Here is a 17,641-nt window from a genome sequence, read left to right on the forward strand (position 1 = left end):
ATGTGTCAGACCCTACCCACTGACGCTGGGGTGTATGCAGGTGAACTTATCAGAAGCTTATTTATGAAGCACAGTTTTGATCTGATTTTTGATATGCTCTATTGGTGGAAAAGAATCTAATTCCCTCCATGGGAACTTAGAATTTCCATTTGGAATTGCTAGGCGGGCATTAATTCCATTGGGAGTTTTATCTCCCGTATGCAGTTATCAGACTGTGCTTCATAAATAAGCTTCTGATAAGTTCACCTGCATACACCCCAGTGTCAGTGGGTAGGGTCTGACACATCCCACTCTGAAGAGTCTAGTGTCAGACCTAAGACGAAACGCTGGTTAATAGAGCAAACGCCGGAAAAGCCATCCATCTAATTTTTTATCTAACTGGAGTGTGTATCGTAGAGATAGGATAGGAATGGTGGGACGGGGAGTATTCATTCTGGTGAAAGAAGAATTTATAAGCTACGAAAAAGTTAAAGATGAGACACATGAAATTCTAGGCGTAAGGCTCATTTCTAAAGATAACAGGCAACTTGATATATTTGGAGTGTACAGGCTGGGAAAGGGTAGCACTGACACGGATTCAGAATTATTTGATAAGATAATCAGCTATGTAGGAAACGATATGGAGAGAAATGTGATTGTAGCGGGAGATCTGGCAACCAAGAATGAGTTAGCTGGAAAATTTATAATGTCCAATAACGGACCATTTATATTGGTATTATAGATCTGAATTTACCAGATGTCAATTGGGAAGGAAATGCGAACGACAGGAAGCATGACCAACAAATGGCAAATAAGTTAATATGGGAAGGACAGCTGATTCAGAAAGTGATGGAACCAACCAGAGGGAAAAATATCCTGGATGTGGTGCTGATAAAACCAGATGAGCTCTATAGATAAACTGAAGTAATAGATGGTATTAGTGATCATGAAGCTGTTTTTGTCGTAGTTAAAAATAAATGTGATAGAAAGGAAGTCTTAAAAGTAGGAATATTAAGCAGTCCCATATGGCTGATAAAACAGGCATGAAGCAGTTTCTAAAAAGTAACTATAACTGGTGGAAAACGGTAAATAAAAACGTAAACAGACTCTGGGATGGGTTTAAAGCATTTGTTGAGGAATGAGAAAACAGGTTTGTACCTTTAAGGGTGATAAGGAATGGTAAAGACCCACCTTATTACGATAGAGAAATAAAGAGACTAAGAAGGAGATGCAGAGTGGAAAGAAATAGAGTTACAAATGGCTGTGGAAGTAAGGAGAAATTGAAGGAACTTACCAGGAAATTGAATCTAGCAAAGAAGGCAGCTAAGGATAACATGATGGCAAGCATAATTGGCAGTCATACAAATTTTAGTGAAAAATGGAAGGGTATGTATAGGTATTTTAAGGCAGAAACAGGTTCCAAGAAGAACATTCCAGGAATAATTAATGAACAAGGAGAGTGTGTATGTGAGGATCTTCAAAAGGCAGAAATATTCAGTCAGCAGTATGTAAAGATTGTTAGTTACAAGGATAATGTCCAGATAGAGGAGGAGACTAAGGCTAAAGAAGTATTAAAATTTACATATGATAACAATGACATTTACAATAAGATACAAACGTTGAAAACTAGAAAAGTGGCTGGAATTGATAAGATTTCTGGGGATATATTAAAGACAATGAGCTGGGATATAGTACCATATCTGAAGTACTTATTTGATAATTGTTTGGTTGAAGGAGTTATACCAAATGAATGGAGAGTTGCTATAGTAGCCTCTGTGTATAAAGGAAAGGGCGACAGACATAAAGCTGAAAATTACAGGCCAGTAAGTTTGAGATGCATTGTATGTAAGCTTTGGGAATGTATACTTTCTGATTATATAAGACATGTTTGCAAAATTAATAATTGGCTTGATAGAAGGCAGTTCAGTTTTAGGAAAGGTTATTCCACGGAAGCTCAACTTGTAGGATTCCAGCATGGTATAGCAGATATCTTGGATTCAGGAGGTCAAATGGACTGTATCGCGATTGACCTGTCTAAAGCATTTGGTAGGGTGGATCATGGGAGACTACTGGCAAAAATGAGTGCAATTGGACTAGACAAAAGAGTGACTGAATGGGTTGCTGTATTTCTAGAAAACAGAACTCAGAGAATTAGAGTAGGTGAAGCTTTATCTGACCCTGTAATAATTAAGAGGGGAATTTCTCAAGGCAGTATTTTCGGAACTTTATGTTTTCTTATATTTATAAATGATATGAGTAAAGAAGTGGAATCAGAGGTAAGGCTTTTTGCGGATGATGTTATTCTCTATAGAGTAATAATTAAGTTCCAAGATTGTGAGCAACTGCAGAGTGACCTCGATAATGTTGTGAGATGGACAGCAGGCAATGGTATGTTGATAAACGGGGTTTAAAGTCAGGTTGTGAGTTTCACAAATAGGAAAAGTCCTCTCAGTTTTAATTACTGCATTGATGGGGTGAAAGTTCCTTTTGGGGATCATTGTAAGTATCTAGGTGTTAATATAAGGAAAGATCTTCATTGGGGTAATCACATAAATGGGATTGTAAATAAAGGGTACAGATATCTGCACATGGTTATGAGGGTGTTTAGGGGTTGTAGTAAGGATGTAAAGGAGAGGGCATATAAGTCTCTGGTAAGACCCTAACTAGAGTAAGGCTCCAGTGTATGGGACCCCTCACCATGATTACCTGATTCAAGAACTGGAAAAAATCCAAAGAAAAACAGCTCGATTTGTTCTGGGTGATTTCCTACAAAAGAGTAGCGTTACAAATATGTTGCAAAGTTTGGGCTGGGAAGAATTGGGAGAAAGAAGAAGAGCTACTTGACTAAGTGGTATGTTCCGAGCTGTCAGCGGAGAGATGGTGTGGAATGACATTAGTAGACGAATAAGTTTGAGTGGCGTTTATACAAGTAGGAAATGTCACAATATGAAGATAAAGTTGGAATTCAAGAAGACAAACTGGGGCAAATATTCATTTATAGGAAGGGGAGTTAGGGATTGGATTAACTTACCAAGGGAGATGTTCAATAAATTTCCAATTTCTTTGAAATCATTTAGGAAAAGGCTAGGAAAACAACAGTTAGGGAATCTGCCACCTGGGCGACTGCCCTAAATGCAGATCAGTATTGATTGATTGATTGATCATCTCTGAGTTCCTTCAGAGCTCTCCTTTTGCCTTTTGTTAAACTGGGCGCAGGTACAACAGCACACCTTATGAGTCTCACACATTTCTGTCCAACTCCTCAGCCTCATCCGTAGGTTGTTTGTGGATGGCTGCCTCAACGGAAGTAATTAACTTCTCAGTGGGAATTTTAGAGGGAGCAACAGCGAAATGAAGATCCCTAGCTGAAACTGCCATTTGGTTCTCGTCCAAGGACTTCTTGGAAAGAATGACGACAGTTTTACTAGCAACCGGGTTTGTGCGAGAGACCGCCTGTTTCTGAGCTAGACGGAGGAACTTTGATTTCTGTCTGAATGACACCTGGTTGAATTTTCGCTCAGCCTGTATAGCAGTAATGCAATCAAAAGTCAACCACAATTCCCACGAGAGAGTGTTGCTTAACAGCAGGTGTAGATGAAACAACTCTCGGAAGAATGAATCCAGTTCCCTACGAGCGTAATGCACTCTCTCGATCACAAGAGCCTCACTAGCGCGTTGTTATATTCTCCTGGCTTTCGGTGTATTTAACGTGTGCTTCAGCTTCACACAGTGGGAATGATGTTATGGTCCCTGCATCTCAGTAGAAAGCACAAAGAAGAAATAAGAATAGACTTCTTTCTCCTTAATTTGCTGAATTTTGAAGCCTTCTTAAAAGGATCTTCCCCATATAGTGTCATGTCTGTAAGTACGGGCCGTGAAAGCATCAATGACATGAATATTCGTCTCAACCAACCAGACAAATCGGCAATAGCTGAGCACGCTCTATCCTCAGGTCGTGATGTCATGTTCCAAGATGCTCGAGCTCTTACCCACACTAGACACTACAGGTCCAAGGTTATACGGGAAACTGTGGAAATACGTAGAAATACTAACAATTTCAACAGGGACACCGGCTATCAATTAAGTAATACCTGGTTGCCAACCATAAAGAATTTACATAGGTAGTTCCCTTCCCTGTCTCTTCACTATTGTTATTTCGTCTCAGTGTTTTCCAAATTCATACGTTCCTCATGGCCAGATGTTTCATTCTAGGCGTGTGTCTATGCAATACGCCTGTCTATGTCATATGTTACGTACACACGTTATGTGAACCGCTTAAACTGTTTCTGATAGTTCGGTCAGCTTCCGCTTCGAACGCTAGTGTTGTGCCACGTCCTGGGAGCCATCTGGTGGCGAATGAAGGTACCATTTCTACTTCTATTATAATGTCTAAATTCAAAGAGTCATTGTTTAAGAAGCCTTTCTCGTGGACAGTTGAGACTTCTGAGGACGCAGAGCACAGTTCTCTGAGAAACGTAAAGAATTTTACCTTATTTTCTTGACACGGCATAAGCCCAAAAGCCTATACAGTATCATGTCTATAAGTACGGGCCGTGAAAGCATCAATGGCAACATATCCATGTACTTCTGTCTAATTTCCTCGTCCTGGAAATTCTCTTCCTTTATACACCTGCTGACATATTTCACTTTCTCTATCCTAGGACTAGAGATACTAGTTCAATTCAGATTAAACTTGGTCAGTATTATAAAAAAATCCATGTAATAGCCGCACATTCCTAACAGATCTCTTGAATTCAAAGTCAATTATGATGTTGTCTGTGGCGTCCCTCCTTTCCTACAGAGAACTCCAGTTTTAGGTTTCATATCTTGCAGTTCTATTTTCAACTCGTGATTACCACACTCCTATGTTTCCTGTTGACCTTTACTCAGGGCCTCTTCAAACTTGTTACCGGGCGAGTTGGCCGAGCGGTTTTGAGGCGCGCGGCTGTGAGCTTGCATCCGGGAGATAGTGGGTTCGAATCCCACTGTCGGCAGCCCTGAAGATGGTTTTCCGTGGTTTCCCATTTTCACACCAGGCAAATGCTGGGGCTGTACCTTAATCTAGGCCACAGCCGCTTCCTTCCAACTCCTAGGCCCTTCCTATCCCATTGTCACCATAAGACCTATCTGTGTCGGTGCGACGTAAAGCCACTAGCAAAAAAAAAAAAAAAACCCATAAAACTTGTCAACTTCATCCTCATGCTCTTATGGTGAATACATTGAGGCAATTCTCATCCTAATTCCTCCAATTACTAAATCTACCCACATCATTCACTCACTTATGCATTCAACAGTGTTCCTGATCAACAGTCGCACTCCGCACTCTGACCTTCCCATTTTAAAATCTGTTAAGAACCCTTTATAATCTCCTAACTCTTCGTCGTTATTTCCGCTTACCCAAATATCACTAACTTCTAACACATCCAGATGTGTGCTTTTTGCTGATTTAGTCGGTTTTACTTTCGTTCTCTATTTCTTTCTTTCTTTCTTTCTTTCTTTCTTTCTTTCTTTCACAAGCCCCATTAATATTCATAGCTCCCCATTAAATTCCATTTCGTTTGTCAAGCTGTTTCCAAGGAGTCCCTTGCCTGTCAGATGGAAGCAGGACTCCGTTACTCCCATAGGTCCGATGCTTGTTTAAAATGTTCTGAGCATTGCTTGGTAAAAATTCTATAAAGCAGGATGCTATCCAACTGACACAAAGTCCCAGAGAGAATCTCTCCTCCAATAAGTTAGTACTGTATAATCCTAGACATGTCCGAGATGTTCCACACTTACTAGGCCCACGGTTCACAAACTAGGACGTGACTCACGATGGTGATCTCACCTGAGGAAAGTGAGTGGTGAAGGTGTGTTTCCAGCGGTCCAAAGCTGCACCGGGTCCTTTAGTAGACGGCAACACTCCTAGACCGTCTATCTGCTGCATAGAGTCAGAGCCGGCTGGGATTAGCAGCGGCTTGTTGTGGTCTTGTGAAATGCTCTTCCTGCAATCAACGAACATCATATGAGAAAACACAAGGCACGGTTTCACAAAGCCTCTTCTTCTAAATCAGCATGCTTCGCTGGAGGGCTTCAACACTTGTGGAAGAGACATATATGACTACAGGTGGTAAGGAAGACGGGAAAAACACAAAAGGAGAAAAGGAATGGAACAACTTAGATGTGCAAATCATGTCACAGGAAGATATGAACATCAAGAACTTAGTCCACTCGCAACTAGTGCCTCAGTGTGTCAATCGCACAGGATTCTAAGTAGCATCTCTTTGGCCATGGGGTATCCTTGGATCATCATCATCATCATCATCATCATCATCATCCTGGGGGAGGAGCATTGCTTTACGTCCGTAGGTGAAACCTTAAATTAACCTACACGTGTCCCCCGGGTGGTGCTAAGAAAGCAACGGCGAAGAGATGCGATCAAACTGTCTGAAAAGACCTCTCGGTCGTAATGCACAGAGTAATGAAGAAATCGGTCCTTATCAGGACCCGGAAGCCTATAGCCGAAAAATCGGACCTTCAATTCGAATATGCCATCTTAACATCGAAGGCATCAGCAGAGCAAAATGCGAGTGTCTAGCTAAAATTCTGAAAGGTCAACAGATTGATGTCATTGCGCTACAAGAAACTCATACAGCCAATGATACGCAACTAAGAACAAGAGGCAAGATCCCAGGCTTCAAATTAGTGGCTCACAATAATCACGAGATGTATGGCTTAGCTACCTATGTGAGAAACAATATTACTAACTACTCAGTAGTCGACTGTAGCTCAAGTGATGACATTTTCACCGTCACAATTAAAATCAATAATCTAACAATAATGAACGTATATAAGCCACCAAACACAACGTGGCCCACTCTTCCTCTACCGTCCTTACAACACCCAACCGTAATCATAGGCGACTTCAACAGTCATCACACATGTTGGGGCTATCAACAAAATTGTCACAAGTGAACTATGTAGTGCAAGTGGAAAGTGTTCTTTTTAAAGACATTATTTGTGAAGTACAATATGATGTTTTATTTATTATGACCTAACCTGTACTGTTATTTGTAAAGCATGATATAACGTAATGACCTAACCTGTACTGTGTAAGATTGGTCACATGTGCATTTGTAAATAGTACAATTCTGTTCTATATTTCCTAGAAGGATCCAGAAAGTTACATGAATTATGTAACAGGGTGTGTTGTTTTGTGGGTAATGTATTCTAGAAAATATTTCTGACTGTTCTGGAAATACGACATTCGCGATCAGGCGTATTCTAGAATGTTAGTCAAAGTTCGCGACCGAAAGTAGGGTTGTGATTGGTGAGTCTAGGTGGCGATAGGGAACTCATGCACGCTGATTGGCTGCTCCAAGGCCGGAATTTCCTATATATAGAGAGCGAGGCAGTGTTCGAATTAATTCGGTATTCTGAATTCTGTCAGTCTTGGTCTGTCTGTCTGTCTGTCTGTGAGCAGTCTATCTGGTTGACGTCGCCCGGTTCCCGGGATGGCACTCTTCTCGGGTAAGCACTCTTGAATTCCGTTCCTGCTAACATTTCCGTAATGTTCCGATTTGCTTTTCATACAGGAGTTTGCCCTAACCTCGCCTAGATTCGCCAAATTAGTTACTTATGACGCCTTAGTTTTTCAGCTGGGCTTACCTGTTCGTTTCCGAGGCATTCCCATTTCTGTTTCACTAAAATATGTAGTTTGTAGTTTAATATTATTTCCCTTGGGGTTTGCCTCTGGTAGTTCTGTGTCACTTGAGGTACGCGAGATTTTGGAGAACCTGTTTCACTACTCTGTAAATTGCACTGTACGACTGCATTGGTAACTACATGTATAGTAGATTTGAAATTTGAATTTACACTGCTACGAAAGCAATATCAAAGAACCTCTAAGTTATGTATATCACAGAACTTATAGTTCGTAACTTGGAATTGTATTTGAATGTGTTTGTAAAATTCTTTTGTAAATAATATTTTTCAAATCTAAGGATCACGGCCATTTATTTTGGAATCCGCAATCTAAGCCATGTCCATGCCTTTGGTAGGTTCCCAGCCTTTTTCATCTTCCCGGTTTGTTGTCCACTAGTTGGCTCTACTGATATTTACGTATATGTTTTTGTTGGAGATCTGCGTAATGCCAGCTACTGTTTTTCCGAGTGTGTAGTGCTTCCTGATATTGTGTAGTTCACTATTACCTTCCCCTTTAACTGTGTTTGTGCCTTGTTTTGTGTTACCACTGTAGTAGAGGTAACAAAAATGATCTAAATGGGAAGGCAATTGTTGACTGGATGGACATGGAAAATCTTAAATTAATCTATGATGCTAAAGAAAAAGGAACCTTCTTCTCCGCCCGATGGGGTAAGGAATACACTCCAGATCTTTCCTTCATAACCCAATCCCCAAACTCTCCAAACCAGATACTTCTCTCTGTTCTCAACAGTTTCCCTCATAGTCAACACCGGCCTGTCATACTCCAAATTGGCATGTATATTCCTGTCATTCGATCTTATCCGAAACCTAGATGGAACTTTAAAAAAGCTAATTGGAAAAAATTTAAAGAACAAACTGATGCATTATAAGATGGATTAAGCCAATCTTTAATAACTATGACAGATTTGTTGGAGTTATAAAAGTGCTGCTCGGCGCTGCATTCCAAGAGGATGCCGCAAAGAATATATTCCTGGATGGACTGCAGAGAGTGAGAGCCTTCTTAAGGAATTTGAGGAAAATGGCAACAATGAAACAGCCACAAAACTTATTCAATCACTGAATGACAATAGAAAACAAATTTGGAACGACACTGTGTCATCTCTTGATTTTACCCACTCAAGTAGAAAGGCCTGGTCTCTCATTAGAAAGCTTGACGCATCAAAGCCAGCTGGCAGGCAGAAGCTGAGTGTTAACATTAATGATCTAGCCAAACACATGATCTCTATCTCAAAGATCAATAGAGATAAACAAGTTGTAATGGAAATCCGGTCTTAGCAAAACAACAATCATCCCAATTCTCTTGTCCTTTCACAAGAGAGGAAACCCTAGAAGGCATCAAGAACATAAAATCCGGGAAAGCAGCAGGTATAGACGGCATCTATCCTGAATTCCTGTAACATCTTGGACCTCCAATAATCACTTGGCTCACCAAATTCTTCTCCAATATTTTGGAGACAGGTAACCTTCCTTCACTATTCAAGAAGACCAAAGTAATATCGATCTTGAAACCCAACAAGGACCCTCTGAGAGTGGAAATCTACAGACCCATTGCACTGCTAAGTGATACTCTAAAGCTCCTGGAGAGACTAATATACAATAGGATCTCAGAAACCATCAATAATCTCCTTCCCACAGAACAAGCTGGCTTCAGACCTGGAAGAAATTGCGCTGACCAAATTTTTGCATTGACCTCTCATATTGAAAATGGATTTGAGAATCGGAAGATTAGTATGGCTGTCTTCTTAGACTTATCAGCAGCCTATGATACTGTTTGGTGAGAAGGGCTCCTGCTAAAACTTATTTCTGCCATCCCCTGTGTCAAGCTTACAAATCTCATTGGCAATATGATTAGCAACAGAAACTTTCAGATCTTCTCGGATGATGCAGTAAGCAAAACCTACAAACTGAATGATGGACTTCCACAAGGATCTGTTCTGGCACCCTTACTTTTCAACCTCTATACTGCTGACTTACCAGCAACTAAGTCCAGGAAATTTATTTACGCAGGTTATATTCTACTGGTTAGCCAAACACCAAGTTTTCCAGAAGCTGAACAAATTCTTACAGCAGATCTAAAAAAGCTAGATACATACTTCCAAAAGTGGTGTCTCCGTCCAAATCTCCAAAAGACCGTTGCATCTGTGTTTCATCTCAGAAATAAATTTGCCAACTACAAGCCTACAATAACATTCAGAAATCAATCCTTACAACACTGTCCCTTCCCAAAATATTTAGGTGTCATTAGACAGATCCCTAACATATAAACATCATATTAACAACACAGCCGCCAAGATTAAAAGTCGGAATAATATTCTTCAAAAATTAGCCGGCACATCCTGGGGCGCAAACAACCAAGTGTTGAGATCTACTGCTCTAGCTCTTTGCTATTCAGTTGCCGAATACTGCACTTCAACTTGGCTGAACAGTGCTCATACTGCGAAGATTGAGCTCAACTAAATCAAGCTATGCGCATTATAACTGGTTGTATTCGCTCTACAAACGTGGCCTGGCTGCCTACACTCAGTAATATTCCACCGCCTTACTTAAGAAGGTCTGAAGCTCTTCTAAAACTGTGGAAGAAGACCAGCCAGGACTCCAACCTCCCCGTTCACCAGGATATTACTCAACCTGCCCCTCCACAACTTAAGTCTAGATCTCCACCCTGGCGCACTGCACTTACATTGGAAGAATCTGGGTTCTCCATCACGAACGCCTGGTTACACCAATGGCAGCAGTCTTCTGTTCCCAACCAACATCTTGTGACTCTACCTCATGTTCAACCTCCCGGATTCCATCTACCCAGACGTCAATGGAGGACTCTAAACAGGATAAGAGTCAATCAAGGAAGATGCGGCTATACTCTTTATAAATGGGGCTGGCAGAAGTCTTCTGGGTGTGATTGTGGAGCTACCTCACAGACCATCCATCACGTAATTGCCGAGTGTCCACAGAGAGCATTTCAAGGTCCTTTGGAGGACATACACAACGCAACTGAGGAGGCCTTAAAATGGATCAATGGACTTGATTTGGAACTATAGGCTTCTGCTTGTATATATTGTGTATATATTGTATACTTATTTATATAATCTATCTGTGCACATCATACGATAAATAAATAAAATAAAATAAATCATCATCATCATTTTACAATTCCAGTTTCCCGGGTACTTTCTCTATGTTCTCCAGTGGGTACTTAGCCAGCCAACTCCTCTGCAGTTCAGTGTACAGATATTACTTTCCATTTACCCTTTACTCAGCCTGAGTAAAAGGTCGTAGCAAGGTAGTAGTTTCTTGGTTGGGTTGTCTCTCAAATGTCTTCCTACCAGACTTGGTTTCCCATTTTATAGAAGCAGATATTACTTACTTACTTACTTACTTTCCATAAAGTAAATTGGCAGGAGGACTGCTCCCTCGCTAGCCACAACAGCAATGCACAATCCAGCTATGTCATGATGTCCTCTCCCTCAGACAGTTGCCTGCTTCTGTATTACAGTTTATTACATATATTCATGTTCAATAAAAATTAAACCTCTATTTTATGGAATGGCTGTCTGTTAACATGCTGGTCTCAGTTCAATTCCTGCCTGTGACTTGGGAACATTTCCAAGCATCTCCCGAGCAATACACTTCTCGGAGTGGACTTTTGCACCCCAGGAAGTGAAGAAAAGACGTAAATAAATGAACAAAATTGTTGAAGCAGAGGCAGCACAATGCTCCACCCAGACACCCATAACATAATGACTGTTGGAACCACCAATATCACAAAATATGGTAATTAGCAGACACAACCATCTTGACCAGTCAACTTAGTAGCAAGAATTCCCTTAGTGCCAAAGATAAGAAAAGATACTGCGATGGTGGACTTGACCTAACAAACCCCCACGGTCACTGACATTAGTAAGATGTTTTACATCGCACCAGCACATGCGACAGTGGGATAGGATAGGAAAGGGCTAGGGCTGTGGGCTTAATTAAGTTACAGTCCCAGCATTTGCCTGATGTGAACACGTGCTCAGTTATAGAACAGGGTGTCACGTTCATGTTCATCATATTGGCAGCCATCACTGTGTTGTGTTTGACAACAACTACCAAGGGGTATCATTGATTCAAAGTGAAATAAACAGAATTAAACACCACCTCATACTGCACGAGGTGTTGTTAATCTCCAAGCACTTACTATACCATGCTCCCAATTAGGTGCAGTGATGTTGCCTTTACAATGTAGCAGTCATTAGCGGCCCAAGATATATTTAAAAAAAAGTATGCAGTCAAATTTACGGAATGTACATTTCGACATAAAACATCCGTAATACTCTGGTTATCAGCATTTAATAAAAAGGTTCCACCTCAGTATCTTCAACAGTTAATGAATTCAGAGTTTTCAAGAGAGTTTTTCCAAGAAAAAGCCACTAAGATTTTTGGAATCCACTCAGCCACAGCTTATGAATGACAGAAAAATTGTTAAAATTGGTCCCATGGAACTTTATAAATAAGTGTTATAGGTTTCTTTTATTATTATTATTATTATTATTATTATTATTTGCATATGGACCCTCTTGGATCACGCATTACATTTATGATTCACCTTTCTAACAGATCATATTGCTTTCATTCTTTCGCTGTGTGCCTGTTTTCTTTCTTCTGACCACTTACTCCCCAATCTTTCATTCTCTGGCTTTACTACCTATCTATGTATCTTGTGACAGTGAATGTTTCTGTCCAGCATTTCTGATGGTTCTATCTGGGCCTTTTCCAGATCATTTTTGACATCTTGTATCCATGGTACGTTCTTCAGTATATGTCAAAATCTTGTAGGTTAGCCTTGAATACGATAGTCTGTGAACGTGTCCGTAGAATTTCAGTCTTCGTTTCCTGACGTCTGTGGCAAGGTTAGACAGTCTTTCTGTAGCTTTGCGTGATTTGAGTCTATACCCTTCTTCCTTTTTATCTGGGCCCAGAATTTTCCTCAAGATGTTCCTTTCCTCCTTCAAGATGTTTTCCAGATCACCTTTATTATTAAGTAACAAGATTTCACTTGCATACAGCACTTCAGGTTTAATCACCATATTATAATGTTTGATTTTTGTATGTATGGACATGCATTTCTTGTTGTAGATGTCACGGGTTCTCCAATATGCTCTTTTGAGTTTTTGTAATCGAACTTTCTGTGCTTCCTTTTCCAACCCTGTTGGTTCTAGGATCTCACCAAGATATTTAAAGTATGGAACTCGTTTGATGTGTCCATATTTTGTTTGTAATTACTGAATGTCAAATTTAGTGCAAATAAACTTGGTCTTCTCGAATGAGATTTTTAGTCCAGTTTTCTCAGCACATTCCTTGAGGATTTCAATCTGTTTGATTGCTGAAATATCACTGTCTGTTAATATCGCTAGGTCATCTGCGAAAGCTAAACAACTGACCGTAATGTCATCGTTCTTTTGGCCAAGTTGAATGGGTTTCCAGTGCTTCTGAATTTTCAATTCCTTCTCCCATTCCCAAACGACTTTGTCTAGAACAAGGTTGAAAAGCAGTGGTGACAATCCGTCACCCTGTCGCACGCTGGTCTTAATGGCAAAGGGCTCCGATACTTCACCCATGAATTTCACTTTTGACTTTGTGTCCGTGAGTGTTTCCTTGATGAGTCTTAATGTCTTTGGGTCAAGCCCTTGTTCTTCTAAGATGTTAAAGAGAGACTGTCGATAGACTGAATCGTATGCTTTACTGAAGTCAACGAAACTACAAGTAATTGGAGAGTTTCGGGTTGCTCTATATTTCAATAATGTTTTCAAGTTAAAAATTTGTTCAACACAGGACCGCTCAGGTCGGAAACTGTCTTGATATTCTCCAATTTTGTGTTCAAGGTGTTCTTGTACTCTTTGAATAAGACACGCGGAGAGAATCTTGTAGGTGACTTGAACGAGAGAAAACCCTCTGTAGTTATTTACATTGGTTTTGTCACCTTTCTTGTGTTCCGGATGGATAAGTGCACATTTCCATTCTTCAGGTAGCTTTTCTTTTTTCCAGATGTCTATGATTATTAGTGTGAGCTCCTCAAGTGTATTTGGGCCTATGTTCTTTAAGAGTTCTGCAACTATGCCATCTTTTCCAGGCGCCCTGTTATTTTTGAGTCTGAAGATGTGTCTCTGGATTTCTTCTTTGGTAGGTGGTGGAGATTCAGGGTTTACGTGTACAGGAGTTTCTTTGGGCCATCGTAATGTTGGCTCCTGGCAATTCAGTAATTCAGAGAAATATCGAGCCAACTCCTTACAATTATCCTGGTTAGACAGCGCGAGTTTTCCGTCTTGTTTTCGGAAGCATAAATTCTGTGGGGTGGATCCACGGATTCTTCCTGCGAAAGTCCTGTAGAAGTCTTGCATATTGTGATCTCGGAAATCTTTTTCTATAGATTCCAGTTGGTCCTTCATGTATCTCCTCTTTGTTTGCCTGATTACTTTTGACGTTTCCTTCCTTGTCTGAAGATAGTGTTGTTGAGCCTCGAGCGACTTCGTACAGTTATATTTCTGAAAGGCTCTCTTCCGCTTTTCCAGTGCTTCTTCACATGCAGAGTCCCACCAAGGGTGTTTCGTATTCTTCTTCAATGGAATCGTCTCTTTAGCTCTTGTAATGATCTTGTCATGGAACTGTTGCCAGATGTCCACCTTTTCCTTTTCCCATTCTTCTTTTATGTTAGTTTCCTTTATCTTTTTCATGTCAAACTTCTGAAGATGACATTTCTTGTAGTAGATACCTTTCAGGGTAAATTTCACTTTGATACGCACTAAACAGTGGTCAGAATCAATATTCGCTCCTCTTCGAACTTGCTCATCATGAATTTCTTTCTGTAAAGGATGTGTGATGGCTACATGGTCAATCTGATATTCTCCAAGAGATTGTAAAGGTGATCTCCAGGTCGTCTGTTTTCGAGGATGTTTCCTCAGAGAGGTGGACATTACCTTCAGGTTATTCTGTTGACACAGCTCAATAAGTCTCATGCCATGCCATGAGCTGGGTATTTGCCTACGGTCTTTTGGTATTCTTTTCTCTACCAATCTGTGCATTGAAATCACCTAGCAATATCTTTGTTTCTTCTCTGGGGACTGCTGCCAAGATTTTTTCTACTTTCTGCAAGTCCTTTTTATTTTCAATGTTCGTGGGGGCATGTACATTAATTATTGTGTATCTTTTGTTCGCACATTGTACGCGCATCGTCATTGGAGTGACTTCTTTTATCGAATCAACTATGCTTTCGTGAACTACAAAAGCCATGCCCAAAAGAGGGGTGCCACCTCTTCCTATTCGTTTGTCTGTTTTACTTTTGAAAATACGATAATTACGTAGATTGCAAACATTTTTATTTAAGGATTTTAAAAACATATAAGGTAATTGGATTGGAAAATTAACTTTCAAAAGCTGAATTACAAAACTGTGCTGCATAAGTCAGCTCTCAGTGTTGAATTCACCATAGCTCTAACTCTCTTAAAATGGTTTAACACAACTACATCCCAACAGCTTCAACCGTAAGGAGGAATCTGAACAGGTAAACAAAGCCTGGTTTCCAGTCTTGAAAGCTCTAAATCCTGAAGGACACGATAGCCGTGGCAGGCCAGAAGAAAGCAACGGGTGATCAGCTGCCTGTCTCTGCCAAGGCAGGTCAATGTACACCGGGCTCCCTAACGCTTCAACCATTGGCCGAAGAACAGCCAATCAGCGACCGCCCCCCAACATGGCGGCCAATAGGCGAGCAGCGTACCATATCCTGTACTATATAAATAGGTGGAATTACAACAGCACTTCATTCCACTGAGAGCTTTGCTGCTATCAAAGTCCGTCAGAACCCTTGACAATGCCGAACACAGTCTTCGGTGAAACGTCGGGACAATCACTCGCTCCCGGACCACGGCCTACAAGCCCGGAAAACGCTGACATGATTTGACACTGTTATTTCAGTGTTTTTGCAATGTTATTCTCAATGTTTTCTGGTTTCGTTTCATTTAGTTTAATTCCTTTCGTGTTTCATTATTTCCTTTAAAAGTTTAATTTAATGTGTCCGAGTTTACCCTAGGTTCCAATTGCCGTAGTTTCAATTCTTTCATCCATTAAATACTTTCGGTTTAAACTATACCTTTAATGTAGCATCACCTTCTTTGTTAAATCAAATTTTATGTTAAGTTACTTAAGTATGTCTTGTTTCCGTGTCGTGGAATTGTATTTTGTAAAACTTTCTTGTCATTTTTAATATAGTTGAGCTAGAGGGTGTTTCTTGTAAATCTTTTCTCCCCCATAACGTCATACGTTCCCTTGGACCTCATAGATAGGGCTTCCCAGCACGTTCCACTATCCTGTCTTAGTTGTCATTTTTAGGCCTATAAGTGTTCCCTGTATTTGGGTTATATGAATTCTCCGCCACTGCGTCATTTTCCTATCTCATTATCATTATTATTTCTATATTATTATTATTATTTATGTGTAACTGTAGTTGTCCCGAAACTAACGGTTACATTTGTTATCAGAGCGTGTGTTATGTAAGGAGCGAAGACTTACAATGATCATTCTCGGCTAACTTTTCTAAAATTAATTTTAAATCTTTTAAGTTTGTATATAGGCCTAGGTTGTAAGTGTCCCGTGTGTGTTCTTAATTCCCGCTTTTGTTTTTCATGATTCTTGCACGAGTTAATCTCACCACGTGTTTTTCGTTCCGCGATGTGCAGTCTTGTGTTAGTGTGTTTCTCTTGTAATTAACGGTTGGAGGAAATGGTAGGTCACTATTTGTAACAAGTTTTTTGGTTTCGTTAATTTTAATAAATTTTCTTCTGTGGCAAGGTTTCGCTTGACCACGTGTTTTGTAGTAAAGTGATATCTTCACATTTCGTGTGCTATGTTCGCCTTCCGAAAGTCTTCTTTGATAAATTTCAATACGCTTGATTATGTCTAGTTTTCTTCCATTTGTGTTCTGATTGTAACATTTGTGTAATTTCCGGTTGTTTTAAACTACGTCGTGATATCATACTAAGTATTGCCTCGATACTGTATTTGGTACTGTACTCCTGTGTTTGAATTCATGTTTATCTCTTGAACAGCTGATGTGTCTTGAAAACAGCTGAGCGTTTGACCCACTGCGAAGTTATCGAGTGTCGCGTTCTGCTTGTTTTCCTTCTAGACCACGTAATTGTCACAGTGATCACTATGTTCTGATTAAATTTTAGCACGGAGTTTCCTTTGTTTTTCTGTAATTTCTCTTTTGGTAAATTTTCGGAAACAATTTTGAAGTTATGTTGTAAAGTTTCGTATCTTTCTTCGAGTGTTTTCCTGTTCGTAAATCTCGTGTTTCGGCAAATTATTTTCTAAATTTTGTTTCTTGTCGCCTGGTATGTTATATTTGGTACTATTCTACGAGTGTGATCTTCTAAAGTAAGGTTTACGTCATGTTGTAGCTTAGTTTAAATTTAAATTTCCGGTCATGTTGTGTTGGTTGTGGTCTTTTGCTGGATCTGGGTTCGTTTCCAAGTAGGTATGGGACTATTTTGGTGACTGTTTCCCAACTAGCTGCTAAATTACAAAAGTTTCCTAGTTTGTCTTGTGCTTTTCCATCGTGTAAGTGTCTGTTTCCTTGTCACGTATATTTATTAACCCGTGTATTCCTATATTTGCTAGGGAGGGTTCTATGAGGACTTGGATAGGCTCATAGGGTGACACGTGTTCACCATATCTTTAGACCAGGTAATGCTGAGGCCTATTTTGGGCAAATTTGACGGGTTACGGATCTGCACTTGTGCTCGTGACGTGTTGGAAATCTAGTGTATCTGGTATGAGATTCTTCTGTGATCTTTTGGCCCAATATTAGGTGCCTAGATGGAAAATGATGTCCCTTGTTATTGTAGAATGATTACTAGGAAGATTTTCTGCAAATGTTCATTTTGGTGTTCTTACTCTGAGCTATAAATTGTTGTTAAATTCATAG

General features: G+C 40.1%; 1 protein-coding gene across 1 annotated transcript in view; it reads right to left on the reverse strand.

Moving 5' to 3' along the window:
• LOC136880973 (cytoplasmic dynein 2 light intermediate chain 1) overlaps positions 1-17,641 on the reverse strand; it is a 212,900-nt gene that overhangs the window by 44,563 nt on the left and 150,696 nt on the right. The window contains exon 7 of the mRNA XM_068229209.1: positions 5,807-5,963. Coding sequence (XP_068085310.1) covers positions 5,807-5,963 — 157 coding nt within the window. The remainder of the gene's footprint in view (positions 1-5,806; positions 5,964-17,641) is intronic.

This window comes from Anabrus simplex, chromosome 9, assembly GCF_040414725.1.
Source record: "Anabrus simplex isolate iqAnaSimp1 chromosome 9, ASM4041472v1, whole genome shotgun sequence".
Lineage (NCBI taxonomy): Eukaryota > Metazoa > Arthropoda > Insecta > Orthoptera > Tettigoniidae > Anabrus > Anabrus simplex.